At 46.1% G+C, this 16,748-nt stretch overlaps 1 protein-coding gene across 1 annotated transcript in view; it reads left to right on the top strand.

The window, feature by feature from the left end:
* The first annotated feature begins 1,239 nt into the window (after positions 1-1,239).
* The window catches only part of CDRT1 (CMT1A duplicated region transcript 1), a 32,194-nt gene continuing 16,685 nt past the window's right edge, over positions 1,240-16,748 (top strand). The window contains exons 1-6 of the mRNA XM_038371581.2: positions 1,240-2,993; positions 5,284-5,466; positions 5,712-5,930; positions 6,032-6,159; positions 11,495-11,617; positions 15,378-15,487. Coding sequence (XP_038227509.1) covers positions 2,477-2,993; positions 5,284-5,466; positions 5,712-5,930; positions 6,032-6,159; positions 11,495-11,617; positions 15,378-15,487 — 1,280 coding nt within the window. The 5' untranslated portion in view covers positions 1,240-2,476. The remainder of the gene's footprint in view (positions 2,994-5,283; positions 5,467-5,711; positions 5,931-6,031; positions 6,160-11,494; positions 11,618-15,377; positions 15,488-16,748) is intronic.

Genomic DNA, 16,748 nt, shown 5'->3' with positions numbered 1-16,748 from the left:
CTGTTACATGCAAATGTTTGTGAAATTAAGCAAGAACTAGAGACCACCAGACTAGTACAAACTGAATTCAGTTAAAAGAGTAGTAATAATAGGTCTTCCAAGACTCCTGGTAAAGTTGAAGCTAAACAAATTCAGACTGGAAATAAGGCATAAATTGTTAATACTGACAGCAATTAACCACAAGAACAATTTACTGTCGTGGATTCTCCATCATTGACAATTTTTAAATCAGGATTGGAATTTTTTTCTGAAAGCTCTGCTCTGAGAATTACTTTGGGGAAGTTCTAGGCCTGCGTTACACCGGTCAGACTAGATGATCACAACAATCCTTTCTGGAATCTATGAAAGTCAGGGGTTGGAATGCCAATGATCTAAACAATGATAGAAATGGGAGGGAAGGTTTGTAGTTGAAATAACGCAACTGTGTGTTGATTGGTTAATTCTAATGGAATGAGGCTGCTGCCCCATCTTGAACGTTGTTGATCTTGGGGTCCCTAAAATGGGAGCAAGGGGATGGGTGGACTGGAAGGAGCAAACTTCACCATCATGGCTGCCACCCCAGCCATCTCCTGGGACCCCAGGATCCACCATTATACCACTGGGCCTTCATTATCTTGATCCTAAAAGGCCTCCTGACCAGAGTAGGCCGGAGAGAGGGATCCAAATGACATCGCCACCTGCACCTGTTTTGACTAAATTCAGAACCACACCTGGAATAGGAGCCTTGGCTTACTTGCTGTCACTCGCTCCCTACTGTGTCATTGTCCTTCCCTACTTTCTCCTCTTCCTTATCTCTCTCCTTCTGCCTTTGTCTAAGACGACTTCGGCTGAGTGAGCCAAGACAACTCCATCTTTTGCAACACCACTGTAAGCCTGTGGGCATAAAGACAGCTAAAAGCAATGCTTTAAAAAGCCTGACTCTAGTACAAGTTTGCCAGGTCTTGGAGCTGCTGATGAGACCATGTGCTGGGCCTCTGTTTCTCCAGCAGCAAGGCTGCAAGTGAAAGTCAGCACCAGACACAGAAGCTGCCTTTTCTCTCATCGATTTTATTTTCTCTCCTATTTTGTGTTTCATCTTAAAAGGAGACAGGATTGGACTCCAATAACAGCTCTAGCCCTTCTGTACTAGCCTTTTCTCTTTCCTCGCCCAAAGGACAGTTAATACAATCTTTAATAACATCGAAAAGGCTACCAAGCATGGGTTTCTCCCAATGAAAACTCTACACAGTTAAAGGGAAAGAGAAAAAGGGGTATTGTTACAATGAAAACCTGACTTAACACTTTATATTTCAAATGCTTCAACAGTTTTTCCTTTTTTGTCTGGGTCTTTAATAAAAGGTTTAAAATATTTTAAATGATGGTCATTACACTGGGAGTTGCCTTGCTGGCAATAACTTGACACAGAATCCCAGACCACACTGAATTGTTTAATGTTGGAACAGTGAACACAGATTTCTTTAACATCTTACCCCTTGTTGAGCTCAAGATACGTTCTTTACCAACACAAGGTCAAATTGACTTCAGAGGGGCTACTCACATGATTTAAACTTAAGCACATGTTTAGGTGATTTCTGATTTGGGGCCATCGCATGTGTTGCCCAGCTATTTGAGAGCACTGCTTTATGCATTCTGGAGGTAGGAGGCCCATTCATATTTCATGCATTTATAGTTTTCAAATGATTATCCTTTTTTTTTTTATTAAGGAAACTTTTTATTCCAAAACTTTACTTTTTTCTTTTTAAATTGAGGGCACAACAGTCACCCGTACACAATGCTTTGGATTGCCAGTTTCAGGCTAAAATCCATCAATCCCAATAAAAAGCCTTCAAAACAAAACCTCAAGAATATAATTACATGAGATATATGGCCCCCAAATACCTGTGTCTCCATTTTTTGCAGTAATCAAAACTATGCAGAAAAAAAATCCTGCTTCTTCCTTTTTTGGATCTAATTGCCAGGACTACGGGACTTTTGAGGGGACCAGTATTTGAATCAATTCTAATAAAACTAGATTTTTCAAACCCTTAATGAGGCAGAATTTCTTTAGACATAAATACTGACAATAAAATAATAATAATTAATAAGAAAGACCTGCAAGCTAGACACCTTTGGTACAAATCCAAGCTAAGGATAATCTAATTTTTCATATCACCCCATTAATGTCTTGATACTGGAGTATCATGGATATTACAATCTATACGGTATAGTAGTTGCTATGATATTTTGTTCATGCAAATTCTAGGAGGTTTATGGTAACAACTGTGTCTCCTAGGAGTTCTGTACAATAAAAGACAAGAGTTCTACAAACAGCAGCGTGTGATGTGGCTCCTTCTTCCATCGCAGGGTTCAGCCAATTTCTTAGTGTTATATTTATAATGTCACAGGATGGAAGCGGACAATTAAAGAGCAGGTTATGTTTCTCTGCTTTTCCCACTGCCCAGCTCAGTGCCCTGTTTTCTGAATCGGATCTGAGACGATGAAAGAGACCTCAAAGGACCTGGAGAGCCTGGAATACAGGCTGGACTCTGCTCCTGTTCTGCGGTGTGAGAAGAAAACAGATTTAGTGCCTGTTTGCCAAATTTGTGAGACATGCGTCTTGGCTTGGAGGGTCTTCTCTACCAAAGAGTGGTTCCTGCGGGCCAACGATGTCTCCCAACGGAAGTTCCTGGTGGGGATCGTGAAGCGATTCAACAGCCTGGATTTGCTAAATTATGCTGAGAAAGTCCTGCAGAGCTCCCACGGGAAGGATTTCACTTTCAGTCGGTCCCGAACCAGCCTCAAAGAAGACATGACCACATCTGCTTCTGACCGGACTTTGAATACAGCAATGCTAGAGCAAGCCATGTTGGAGACCTGGAGGTGGTTCAAAACCAGTTCCTACTGGACTAAAGCAAACTACACTCTGCTCTTGCTTCAGATGTGTAACCCTAAGTTACTGTTTATGGCTGCTAGCCTGGTCAGAGAACAGAGTGACAGCTCAAAAAGAGAAACAGGTAAACAGAGTAACATGCTGGGTGACAGGAGAGATTGATCCCTGGCTTTCAAGATTAACCAAGGAGAGAGGATAAAGTCAAAGGGTCAGATTCTGATTCCCTGCCACTGTGTGATACTTTACTGTACAAATAGCCATGTCAGGCAGGATCTTCAGCAGGAGTAAATCAGTGTAGTTCCATTGTCTGCCACTTTACATCACTGAATTCACAGAGGCCACTTGCAGAGTATGGTACTAACTCACTATGAGTAATGGAGGCAAAACCTGTCCTAAAGCTGCTATTCAATGACCTGTGTTTTTTTAAAAACTAGTGGTGCAAATGCTCTTACTGGAGTTAAGTGAAAGTTTGGAAATGTAATGACCATAGGACAGATTTTCAAATAGGGTTTTTTTTTTACTTTTCAATGAGCATAGGTAAGAAAATAAAGGATATGAGAACCATAAAAATAATGCACAATATCCACAAATACTTGTCCAGATCCTCCCTCATCTGGTGTAAATTGGTGCAGCTGCATTAATTCCAGTGGAGCTCCCTGGATTTACACCAGATGGTTATCTCATCCATGAACTTTAATTTAGATAGAACAGGAGCTCTAGCAGCAAACTTTGCTATGTCCAGTGAAATCAGATCTGCTCTTGAGTTTTACTGGTATTGTGTTTGTTTGTTTCCCTTCTGCTTCTTTTTCTAGTTCACATTCGTGATATTGAAAAGACAATTGCTTTAACTTATCATCACTTTATTTGGGACTGGAAGGCAATGGGGTTTTCCAGAATTCCCCCCACTGTTTGAATCCCTTTCTTTGCTTTCCTATTCTCCATCCCTTTCGTCACAGAGAGATGACCTTTTCTCTGGCACATCATTGCTTTTACAATTATTAACATTTGGATGCATCTTGTTATTAAGAGATTTAGGGTACATCTACACAGCAAAAAACAAACAAACAAAATCCTGTGGCAGTGAGTCTCAGAGCCCAGGTCAACTGACTTGAGCTCATGCTATAGGCCTAAAACCAGCAGTGTAGGTGTTCCCACTCGGGCTGGAGCCCAGGCTCTGTGCATTTCATCCAGGCTCTGACAGCTCAGCCCTGGGACTTGTTTGTGATCCTTCCTCTCCAGGAAACAAGCTGTTGTTTGCAGAGGGTGGTTCTTCTCAGCATGTGAGAGGCAGGGACAGAGGTACCAGGCCATTTGGGAATATATGCACCTGCATCAAATGAAACCACCAGAGACTCTGTGGAGTTTGGATTGCTGCAGTTTGACTGTGAATTATTTTCTTGTCCCAATACCAAAAGCCTGTGTTTCTCCTGATAATGCTCTCTCCATGCACTCACTCCCAGCACAGGATTTGTTACATCAGGTCAGTTGAAGTGGGTGTGAGTAACACTAGCATATAGCAGCTGAGGGTCTAGTTCAGTGTCTTCAAACATGGAATCTTGCAGCTAGGAGTGGGCAATACTGACGCTTCAGAGGGAGGAGGAAAGAAACGCATAATGCACCTTGCCAATTGTGATGTGCGATACATGGGGCACAAGCTGGGATTCCTTCTGGTCCCCCTGCAGTGATCAGCTAGCCCCCTGATGCTTGAGCTCTGACTGTTCTCCCCTTAGGCATGCCTGTCACCTTAGATGATGAAGTGACTGGGCCAGCAACGCAAGGCATAATAGCTGAAGAGCAAAGCACAATTGATTGTAGATATTGTTCATAGCTGTATTTATATCACAAACCTTCTGGTTAACACTTATATCCGCTAAGAACTTTCCCCTCCCTGATCCTTCCTGTCTCCAAGCACAGGGAGCGATTGGTGATGGGCAGTAGCAGAACACAAGCTGAAGGAGGGGAAAGGCAACCCTGGCAATGGGCAGACAGAGCCAGATGGGATTCAGTCCTGGCAGGAGTCCTGACCCAGGTATACCTCCAAGCAACCAGGACTTCCTCACATAGCCAGCCCATAGGAACTGGATGGGGTATATATGTATGGGAACATGGTAACTGTCTGAAAGAGATGAATACCCAGGGAAGAGAGGAATTGTATAGGGTGGCCTGGGACAAGTACAACTAGCAATAACAGGGTGAAATAATTTCCTAATATGAGGTCTACTGCACAAAAGACTTTCAGGCCAAATGGTGGAGACAGAAATGCTCAAGTCCTTAAAACCCTGAAGGAACCAATCCTACACTAGCAAGGAGAATGGGTCAGATAACCTAACAGGTCCCTTTCATCTCTACCTCTGTGACCCCATGATTTAGCTCTGTTTGATTTGATTGCTCCTATGCTTGCACAATTCTTTCAGAGGACGAGGAAGACAAATTCACTGTGGCCTTCACTGAGACCCAAAGCAGCTTCAAGCTACAGGAACACACAAAATCCAGCTCTCAGGTGCAATTGCGACCCACCTCTCAATCCTTCCTGACTTCTTCCACAGCCCTAGAAAGTGGGGTCTCATCAGAAGGAACCAGCCAGTTTAGCGAAACAGGTACTAAAACAAAAGGAGTTAATGTAGGGTGTTACCTAAGATACTTCAAAACCCAAGAGTGGAAGGTTCATGAGGTACCTTCAGCTACCGTAGAACTCAGAGTGCTGAAAATATCCCAGGGAACTGTGGGGTAATGAGAAATTCGGGGGAGCAGGTTTGGTAGCTAATAACTGATATTATGAATATACCCCAAGGCTCAGGCACTTCTCGGAGTCCTTAACATGCTATTGATTCTGCTGCCCCAGGCATAGGTGTCCAAGGGCAGATACCGTGCTTCTGGCCCAGAGACCTGGCACACATCTATTGTGCGAGAGCTGCGTCAATGGATGATGATACATCCACCGTGACTTCAATCGACCCAGCCCTCGCCGTTGTCCCTGCATCTTTCCAGTCAGCCTCCAGTGTCAACAAGTACAAGGACTTCATCCGCTGCCTGCCGACCCACCTCTCCAAGTATATCCTGGGTATGGCCTCTCTTCCTTCCCAAGCACAGCTGCCCCATAGGCACATCAATGCTATATGACCATAGCTTGGGGCTAACCAGTTTGTCCTTGTAATTCCTCAGGGTTTCTGGATACAAAGAGCCTGAACAGGTGCACTTCTGTGAGCCAGCACTGGGCTTTCCTGGTCAAAGAGATCAAGCAGGAACATCTGTCGCATAGCCTAGTTCTGGAAGAGATTGTGTACTTACAGGTACTGTGCCTTGGTGTTTGCCTCTCATTCTGCCATCCTGGCTCTTACAGTATAGCTTCTTTGCCCCTCAAACCCCTAGCCAATAGATGGGAGAGTCCAACATGCCTCAGAGCCCTGGGGATGTTTCTTCCAGTTTCACCCTCTTGTATTCTTCCTTACTCTCCAGAGCCAGGCTGGGTTACATCACACTTTCAGAAGTGGAAAAGCCTTTACTGGTCCTTTGAGATTCTGCTACTTCTGAGCAGGGGCGTATCAGCAAGATTAGTACCAAAGATTTTGGTCACAGATGAGAGCATAACAATATGCTGGATTTTAGTGCCCTGCAAGGGCATGCAGAGCTGTTCTACTGACTCCCTGAGGCAACCCAGACCAGGTGGATCTAAGGAGATCCACTCAGGAACATAAAAGTGCTGAGAGTCTCTGTGTGGGAAGAGAAAGCTAGAGGCATGTACAGAAGGTCCTGAAGGGGAAAGCCTTAAAAACCAGAAATATGGGCTAAAGGCGTACATCTGTAAGTGCAGTCCTGCCACAGGGCTTAAGTTAAGAATAGAGGCAAATCCCGAGAAAGGACAACTATTAGGATTATACTCCATGGTGCATGTTGTGTGAGGGAGATTAGCATGGAAACACACTCCCTTCATGCTGACACCCAAGCTATGCTTGATGAAAAGTTCACTTACACATGCAGCAAATCTAAGGTGAGTATTAGGTGAGCCCAAGCTGATACAGATATGGCTTGGGGCTCTGCCTCCGGTTTGACTCCAAATTTTGGCTGAACAGGGCAGCTTGGGATGAGATTTACCTTGGGATGTAGGATTTGTTTGACCCCCGAAGCAAGGAGGTGGGAACGAAAATATATGCATGAATTCCAGGAACAAAGAATCACTCAGTGTGTCCTCCTGGCTGTGATAAACCCCATACCATCTGCACCAATCAGAGGGAATCAGAGCAGGAACCAGACAGGCAGGCAGCCCCTTCTACATGGGTATGGAAACATACTGCTGTCTCTCACATCACATATGCTCCCGCAACCAGAGCCTTGTATGTGGCGGGTCTCTATCCTTCCAGTCTAGAAGGACTGAACAGCAGACTTCAGCACCACTGCCTAACAATCTGGAGAAGACGGTGTTCTGTGATGCTAGGCACACTTTCCTTGAATCCCCTCCTCTCCTCTCAGTCTCAGACCTCTGCTTGGTGGCTGATGATAGTAGTTTTCATCTTGCTCTTCCCTAGGACAGAACAGCCTTGAGTCTCCTAGTCTTCTGACCAACTTATTCTAGGGAGTTGACATCAGGCTGCAAGCCATTATCAGTAGACCTTCATGATGATGTGGGATCAGTGCTTACTTTGTAATGAAAAAGGTGCTGGGGTTCAAGCAATTTTTTTTTTACGTTCGTAACTGATGCAGCAAGGCCAGAGGTGCCGGGGCTGCGAACTGCCAAGCCAAGAGGTGCTGGGGCTCAGCCCTAGTACAAATTAAGTAATGTGTGGGATGCCTGGAATATATGTTGGCCCTGAGCAGTTCACTATATGGCATTATTTGATCAGTGACTGGCAAATGCTTTATTAAAGTCTCCAGCAAACATCTTGCCAAGATGCAATAGCGATTGTCCTCTTGTGTGAGCTGACTTTAGTTTCGTTAATGTGAATGGCCCTGTAACAGTGTTCACTTACTGCAAGAATACCTCCTCCTGGCCAGGCATGGCATAGCAGCTTTCTTCCCATATGATGCCCTCTGCCAATGGGTACTCTGTTGCTGCAGTGGTTTCCCCTGAATTCACAGTGCTCCACCTTCATGACTCAGCCCTCTGTCCAGATCACTATATGGCAGGGGTGGGCAAACATTTCGGGCTGAGGGCCACATCTGGGTGGGGAAATTGTATGCAAGGCCAGGGCAGGACGTTGGGGCGCGGGAGGGAGTGCGGGGTCTGGGAGGGGGTGCGGTATGCAGGAACAGGCTCAGGACAGGGATTGGGGCAGAGGAGGGGTGTGAGGTGTATGAGGGGGCTCAGGGAAGGGGGTTGGGGTGCACGAGGGGTGCAGAGTGCAGGAGGGAGCTCAGGGCAGGAGTGCAGGAGGGGTGCGGACTGTGGGAGGGAGCTCAGGGCAGGGAGTTGGGGTGGAGGGATGTGGGGTGCAGCAGGGGGTTGGAGTGCATGGGGTGCAGGGTGCACCAGGGGGCTCAGGACAGGGAGTTGGGGTGCAGGAGGGATGCAAGGTGCAGGCAGGGTACAGGAGGGGTTCCGGCTCCAGCCTGGCACCGCTTACCTAAAGCGGCTCCAGAGTTGCAGTGGGGCTCACCAGACCCAGGGCAGGATCCCTGCATGCCTGCCCTGGCCCCACGCTGCGTCGCTCCGGGAAGCGGCCGGCACCACATCCCTGCGCAGCCCTGGGGGTGGGGGAGGCATAGGGCCCTATGCACTGCCCTTGCCACACCTCCAGGTACCTCCCCCGAAGCTCCCATTGGCCACGGTTCCCCGTTCCTGGCCAATGTGAGCTGCGGGTCACGGAACCTGGAGGCAAGAGCAACACACGGAGCTCTCTGCCCCTCCACCCCCAGGGCCCCAGGGATGTGGTGCCAGCCGCTTCGAAGAGCAGCGTAGGGCCTGCGGCACCATGGACATCAGGTGGGCAATCCCAAGGATCCAAAGCCCTGAGGGGCCGGATCCGGCCCGTGGGCCATAGTTTGCCCACCCCTGCTATATGGTATCAAAGTCTCAGTGGACCAGCTGTCCAGCTGGCATCTGCAACAGTCCTGTGCCACTTCCTAGGAACTGGGAGGGGAATCCAGGCCCACCCTGTGCACTGGGTTCCAGCTCGGGGACCCTTTAACCAGCAGCCAAGATCTATATAATCCCCTTCCTTGCTGAGGTTTCCCTGGGCTTCTTCCTATTTTACCTTATCTGGCTTTCTTTCCCTTGCAACTCCTCTGAAGTTGTTCCTGCTTCCAAGGCTAGAGTCCCAGGAGTTATTCTCCTGCTTGGGTTTTCTCCGCTCCCTCTCTCTGTTCCCAGAGAGTGACTGCAGACTCTCCCCCTGCAGCCTCCTATTACTCCAAAGTTCCTCCCTTTAAAAGTCTATCCCCACTCCTCACTTTCATCTGCAATTAGTGTTTGTAAGTCCCTGGGCCTCCCCTCAGGTGCAACTGGGAAGATCTGAGCCACCTTAACCCTTCAAGGCTCGTGTGGGGTGAACATCTCAACACAGGGCCCTTGGAATCTTCTCAGTCTGGTTAGTTACTTTCCGGAAGCCCAACTGCTCTGTCAACCATCACCCTCTTCTGGTTAAAAAAGCATTGGTAGACCCAGCAACCCCCGAAGTTGTCGGAAGCAGATTTGGATTCAAGTTTGACAGCTCTGGCACATCTCCATGAAAAGTACCAGGCTCCTGGTTTATATTAGAGCTGGTGGAAAAACACCCAACTGCTTTTCACAGGAAATTTTTTAAAATTATGGGGTTTTAATTTCTCATAAAAATCTTGGTTTTGGGTTGTCAGATTCCCTCCCCATTCTGAACTCTGGGGTACAGATGTAGGGACTGATATGAAAGACCCCCTAAGCTTATATTCCATCACCTTAGGTTAAAAACTTCCCCAAGGCACAAATTCCTTTCCTTGGACGGTATTTCTGCCACCACCAAGTGATTTAAACAAACATTCAGGGAGGGGCCACTTGGAGCCCTATCCCCCCCCAAAATATCCCTCCAAGCCTCTTCACCCTCTTTCCTGGGGAGGTTTGAGAAGAATATACCAACCAATAGGTTAACAAGATAAGCACAGACCAAACCCTTGGGTTTTTAGGACACTAAAAATCAATCAGGTTCTTAAAAGAAGAACTTTATTATAAAGAAAAAAGTAAAAGCATCTCCATAAAATCAGGATGGAAGGTAATTTTACAGGGTAATAAAAAGATTTAAAACACAGAGGATTCCCCTCTAGGCTCAACTTCAAAGTTACAAAACAGGAATAAACCCCCCTCTTAGCATAGGGAAAATTCACAAGCTAAAACAAAAGATAATCTAACGCATTTCCTTGCTTTACTTACAATTTTTGTAATCTTAGATGCTTATTTCAGGTAGGGTTTTAGGAGAGGGTTTTTTCCTGCCTGGTCCCTCTCTCTGTCCCAAGAGAGCACTAAACAAAAGAGCACAAACAAAATCTCCCCCCCACAGATTTGAAAGTGTCTTCTTTTCCCATTGGTCCTTCTGGTCAGGTGCCAACTATGTTAACTGAACTGATTAACCCCTTACAGGTAAGTGATTCTGTGTACCTCTGGCCAGGAGGGATTTGATGTTACTGCATACATAAAGGTTGTTACCCTTCCCTTTCTTTAGGACATGGGTTTTCCCCATTTCTCTCTACTTTTCCAGTGGCAAAGAGGGAAAAGGGGAAAAAAGAGGGGGCAGCAAAGAGGAAGGGAGAGAAAGGGGGGAAATGAATGGGAAAAAATAATTTGGAAAGTAATGAAAAAAATTTACAGGATTTTTTTAATGCAAAAAAAAAAAAAGAGGCCAAAATGGTTGAAAAATATTTGATGGAAAAATTTCAACCACCTGTAGTGAATACATCCAGCCAGATCCCACTCCCTTTTCAGATCTCACTCTGGTGCCTTCATCTAACACTTCATATTTTGGTTCTATCACATGCACAAAAAATGCAAATTCTCACCCCACATAGTGATAATTCATTTCAGGTTGAATCACAAATATTTGGGTTTCAAACAATTCAGCTGTTTTGCAATGCTTCCTCCTCTCTGGTAAGGTCATGTTCCTGTGTGTTGTGCAGTATGTATCTAAAATTCCGTTGCTGGAGAGCTGCACCTTTAAATAGGTGACAGGGCTGTGAGACAACTGCTCTCAAATAAAGAAGTGTTAGTCGTTATTTAGCAATGAAATTTCATCAGAATTCATTTGGAAAAAAATGACCGTGACCACTAATCACAGCCCCTGGTGATAAAGGCGTCATGCTCAGCTCCAAGTAAAAACATCTCAGTGAAAACTCAGGCACTGTGTCTTGCTGTCTATCCCATTTACATCTCCTGAAAACCTATAAATAAACATGTGCACAGCAGACCTGAGACCCAACACTACAATAACAAACCGGTGTGCCAGTACCAGTTCTGAGGAGCAACCCTACCAGAACAAATCAGTGTGTGCAGCCCAATGTGCTTAAAAAACTCATTAATAACAAACCAGCGCATGCAGCTCAGCCTTCGTGTACAAGAGCTCACAGAAGTGAATGTAGTTCTGAAGAAAGTAAGTGCTGCTTGCTATTCCCTCTTGCTGTACATTTGGCCTGTGTAGTAATGACACCAATGTCCTTTGATGTTTATTCCAGGGGTCATGTCCTAGGGGAGTCATTCCCAGCTATGCTAAAATGACCTACGTTGTAATTCCAAGCATAACTAAAGATGGAGAGATCATCCCAGCAAGAAGCCACAGATGGAAACGCAGAGGAAAGGTATGTCACAGATATATCCAAAGGGCCTTTCAGGGTAAGTGAGAGCAGCCCCCTATGGATCTCGGGAAGCAGAATCATAGAAAAATAGGGCTGGAAGGGACCTTGAGAGGTCATCTAGTCCTTCCCCCAACACTGAAACAGGATTAAATACTGCTAGAGCATCCCTAACAGATTTTTGTCTAACCCATTCTTAAAAACCTCCAATGACAGGGATTCCACAACCTCTCTTGGCAACCTGTTCCAATGCTTAATGATCCTGATAGTTAGAAAGTTTTCATAATATCTAACCTAAATCTCCCTTGTTGCAAACTAAGCCAATCACTTCTTGTCCTGTCCTTGGTGGACATGGAGAACGTTCTCTTTATTACAACCTTTTACATATATGAAGACTGCTATTGGGTACTCTCTCAATCTGCTCTTCTCTGGACTACACATGCTCAGCTCTTTCAAACTTTCCTCATAGTTCAGGTTTTCTAAATCTTTTATTATCCTTGTCGCTCTCCTCTGGACTCTCTACCATCTCTCCACATCTTTCTTAACATGTGGTGCCCAGGACTGGACACATCCTCTAGCTGAGGCCTCACCAGCGTTGAATAGAATAGAACAATTACCTCCCGTGACTTGCATTTGATACTCCTATTAATACATCCCAGCATGATATTTCTCTTTTTCACAACAGCATCATATTTTTGACTCATATTCAGTTTGTGATCCACTATAACCCCCAGATTCTTTTCTGCAGTGTCACTGCCTAGCCAGTTATTTCCCGATTCATAGAAATGTAGGGCTGGAAGGGACCCTGAGAGGTCATCAAATCCAACCCCCTGTGCTGAGGTAGGATTAAGTAAACCTAGACAATCCCAGACAGCTATTTGTCCAACCCGTTCTTAAAAGCCTCCAGTGATGGGGATTCCACAATCTCCCTTGGGAACCCGTTCTGGAGTTTAGCCACCCTTAGAGTTGGAAAGATTTTCCTAATATCTAACCTAAATCTCCCTTGCTACAGAATAAGCCCATTACTTCTTGTCCTACCTTCAGTGGACATGGAGATCAATTGACCATCATCCTCTTTATAACAACCCTTAATGTATTTGAAGACTATCATCTTGCAGTTGTGTATTTAATTTTTCCTTCCTAAGTGTAATGTTTTGCACTTGCCTTTATTGATTTTCATCTTATTAGTTTCAGACCAATTCTCCAATTTATCAAGATCATTTTGAATTCTAATCCTGTCCTCTGAAGTGCTTGCAACCCCTCTCACCTTGGTTTCATCCACAAATTTTATGTTGACTCTATATTCTGTCATTCAAGTTGGTAATGAAAATATTGAATAGCAGCAGATCCAAGACATCCCCTGCAATACCCCTCTTGATATGTCCTCCACTGACAGTGAACCATTGATAATTACACTTTGAGAACAGTATATCAATCTGTTGTGCACCTACATTATACCAATTTCATCTATCCCACATTTCCCTAGTTTGCTTATGAGAATGTCATGTGGGACTGTGTCAAAAGCCTTACTAAAATCAAGATATATCACATCTACTGCTTCCCCCCATCACTAGGCCTGTCACCCTGTCAAAGAAATAAACTAATTTGTTTTGGGATGATTTGTTCTTGACAAATCCATATTGTCTATTACTTGTCACCTTATTATTCTCTAGATTAGGGGTCTCAAACACAAATCCTGTGGGTAGCATGCGGCCCACAGTGTTTTTTTCTGCATCCTGCTAGCTCTCCACGCCCCCACAGCGCTTACCTAGAGCGGCTTTGGCCCGGTGTGCACCAGGGGTAGGGCAGACTCCCTGCCTGCCTACCCTGACCTCGCGCTGCTCCGGGAAACAGCCGTAACCTGAGGGGGAGGGGGAGGGATCTGTGTGTTGTCCTAGCTTTGAGGCACCGACCCCTGCAGCTCCCACTGGCCGGGAATGGGGAACCGCAGACAATGGGAGCTTCGGGGGAGGTACCTGGAGGAGCAGCCAGGGCAACACACAGAGCCCTCTGCCCTCCCCTCCCCCCAGGTTCCAGCCACTTCCCAGAGCGGTGCGGGGGCAGGGCAGGCAGACAGGGAGCCTGCCCTGACCCCGGTGAGCGCCGGGCCGGAGCCCATCCCCGAACCCCTCCTGCAGCCGAACCCCCTGCCCTGAGGCCCCTGCAGCTCCCTCACCCTCCTGCACCCCACACCCCAACTCCCTGCCCCGAGCCCCCTGCACACCTCCTGCACCTCACTCCCTGCCCTGAGCCCTGCCACACCCCGCACCGCTCCTGCACCCCCTAGGGGCAGGGAGGGGGCAGAGTTGGGGTGGAGATTTCAGGGAAGAGGTTGGAATTGGGGCAGGGGCAGGGCCTCATGGAAGGGATGGAGTGGGGGCAGGGCCGGGGGCGGTCGGGGAGGCGAGTGTCAGTGGTGCAGCCCTCGGGCCAATGTATTAGTCCTCATGTGACCTTCGCAGTCATTTGAGTTTGAGACCCCTGCTCTAGATGCTTACAAATTTGTTGTTAAACAATTTGTTCCAGTATCTTTCTGGGTATCAAAGTTAGGGTGACTGATCTATAATTCCCTGGCTCTTCCTCTTCTCTCCTTGTTAAAGATAGGTACTATGTTTGCCCCTTTCCAGTCCTCTGGGCCCCCATCCCTCTTCCATGGCTTCTCATAGATAATTGCTAATGGTTCAGAGATTGCTTCAGCTAATTCTTTAAGAACACTAAGGGAAATCCATCAGGCCCTGTTGATTTGAATACATTTAACTTATCTAAATCATTCTTTAACCTGTTCTTTCCCTATTCTGTCCTATGTTCCATCCTGCTGGTTGTTAATATTAATTTTGTTGAGCATCTGGTCACAATTAACCTTTTTAGTGCACACTGAGGCAAAAAAAGTAGTAAACATGTCAGCCTTCTCTGTTTCATCCATTATTCACTCTCTTTCCCCGTTATAAACCTATACCTTTCTTCAGCCTTCTCTTACTTCTAATGCATTTACAGAATCTCTTCTATTGCCTTTTACATCTCTTGCTAGTTGTAATTCATTTTGTTCCTTAGCCTCTCTGATTTTGTCCCTACAAGCTTTTGCTATTCTTTTATAGTCATCCATAGCAATTTGTCCTAGTTTTTACTTTTTGTATGTTTCCTTTCTGATTTTCAGGTCATTAAAGAGCTCCACATGGAGTCATACTGGTCTCTTGTTGTTCTTCCTGTCTTTCTTCTGCATCGGGATAGGTTGCTGTTTTGCTGTAAAGTTTGTCTCTTTTAGAAAGTGACAGGTCTCCTGAACTCCCTTTTCCCTTAGATTTCTTTCCCATGAGCCCATATCTACCAATTCCCTGTTTGCTGAAGTCTGCTTTTTTGAAGTTGTCTTTATTCTGCTGCTCTCGCTTCTTCCTTTCCTTATAATCATGAACTCTGTCATTTCATGATCAATTCTAAGTTGACTTCCCCTTTGAGATGCTCAACCAGTTCCTCCTGGTTAGTCAGAATCAAATCTAAAATAGCCACCCCCTTACTTTTTCCACCTTCAAAGACTTGTCCATAACACATTCTGAGAGTAGCTCTACTACACTGTACTTCAAGAAACACCCCTGTCCTGACCCCAACATGCCCTCTATGTTGGCTGGGAAGGGGCCTGCATGGGGCATGTTCTCTGGGGTCAGTCCCCCATCACCTTTAAGGCCCTTTAGTGTAACTGAGGAGCAAGAGTAATAGGCAATCTCTTTCCAACCGAGTTATTTATTCCTATTTCCTTTCTCTCCGATCCTAGGAGGAGAACAACCTACAGGGGGCTTATCATGGCCAGATGACTGAAACTGTCCAGCTGGAGGAGAGAAACATCTTCTGCGGCTCCTACAACGTTCGTGTCCTTACAGACCAGTATGTACATGCCATGCACTCCTTGCTTCAGTCACCACACTTAGCACTGGCAGCCCCTCTCCAACTCTGGGGATCTCAAAGCTCTTTATAAACCTATAGAGCCAACTGATGGCTTCACCAGGCCAGTCATGTCACCCAGGGATTCCTGCAGGTGCCTTGCCTCCCCTTAAATCCTATTTTCACCAGTGGATGGTGCAGTTTGCATTCACACTAGACTATTGGTCAAGTGGGCTACAAGGGTGTTGCAGAACTGTATCCAAATCCTGCTAAAATGACTAGCCTTGACCGTGCCTCTGCCATCAGGCTGTTCAGGGAGAGTTCCCTGGACACTCTAAGCTGGCTCTGAAAACGCTTTCAGTTAACTGCATAGGAACCACATAGCGAAATCAGCTTTCAAAATTAGCTAGGCTTGGAAAGAGCTTTGCCTAGTGATTGGGCACCAGAATAGGAGCCAAGAACTCCTGCATTCTCTTTCTGGCTGATGCGACTGCTTCTGAAGTGAGTCACTTCAGTTTCCCTATCAGTAAAACGGGGGTAGCGTATGACAGGAGCGATCAGAGAATGTCTGGGAAATGCTTTGAAGATACTGAGCCTAATTCTTGCCTGCCTTCATTCTGTTAGAGACAAGGTGGGTGAGGTATTATCTTGTAATTGGACCAGCTTCAGCTGGTGAGCGAGACAAGCTTGTCTCTCTAATATCCTGGGACCAACAGGATGTAGCCAATCTGCCACTGCTAGCAACAAATGGCTGCTGATGGGACACTACATGGGGTGGGCTCTGAGTTACTACAGAGAAATCTTTCCCAGGTGTCTGGTTGCTGGGTCTCGCTCCCATGCTCAGGGTCTAACCAATCATCATATTTGGGGTCAGGAAGGCATTGGGGCCAGATCAGATTGGCAGTGACTATGGGGGTTTTTCGCCTTCCTCTGCAGCATGGGGCCTGGGTCACTTGCAGGTTTAAACTAGTGTAAATGGTAGATTCTCTGTAACTTGAAGTCTTTAAACCATGATTTGAGGACTTCAGTAACTCAGCCAGAGGTTTGGGGCTATTACTGGAGTGGGTGGGTGAGGTTCTGTGGCCTGCGATGTGCAGGAGGTCAGAGTAGCTGATCATGATGATCCCTTCTGGCCTTAAAGTCTATGAGACACAGCTACAACAACTTTGCACTCTTATGTCATTCTCACCTGCGCAGCAGGGCTGTGAAACACCACCAGATCAGAATGATAGTGTTTTACACCCACTTTGCACTAGTGAAAATG

The sequence above is a fragment of the Dermochelys coriacea genome, chromosome 14 (genome assembly GCF_009764565.3).
Source record: "Dermochelys coriacea isolate rDerCor1 chromosome 14, rDerCor1.pri.v4, whole genome shotgun sequence".
In the NCBI taxonomy this organism is placed as follows: Eukaryota; Metazoa; Chordata; order Testudines; family Dermochelyidae; genus Dermochelys; species Dermochelys coriacea.
The sequence above is the reverse complement of the archived record's forward strand: the minus strand, read 5'-3'. Positions and strand labels throughout refer to the sequence as shown.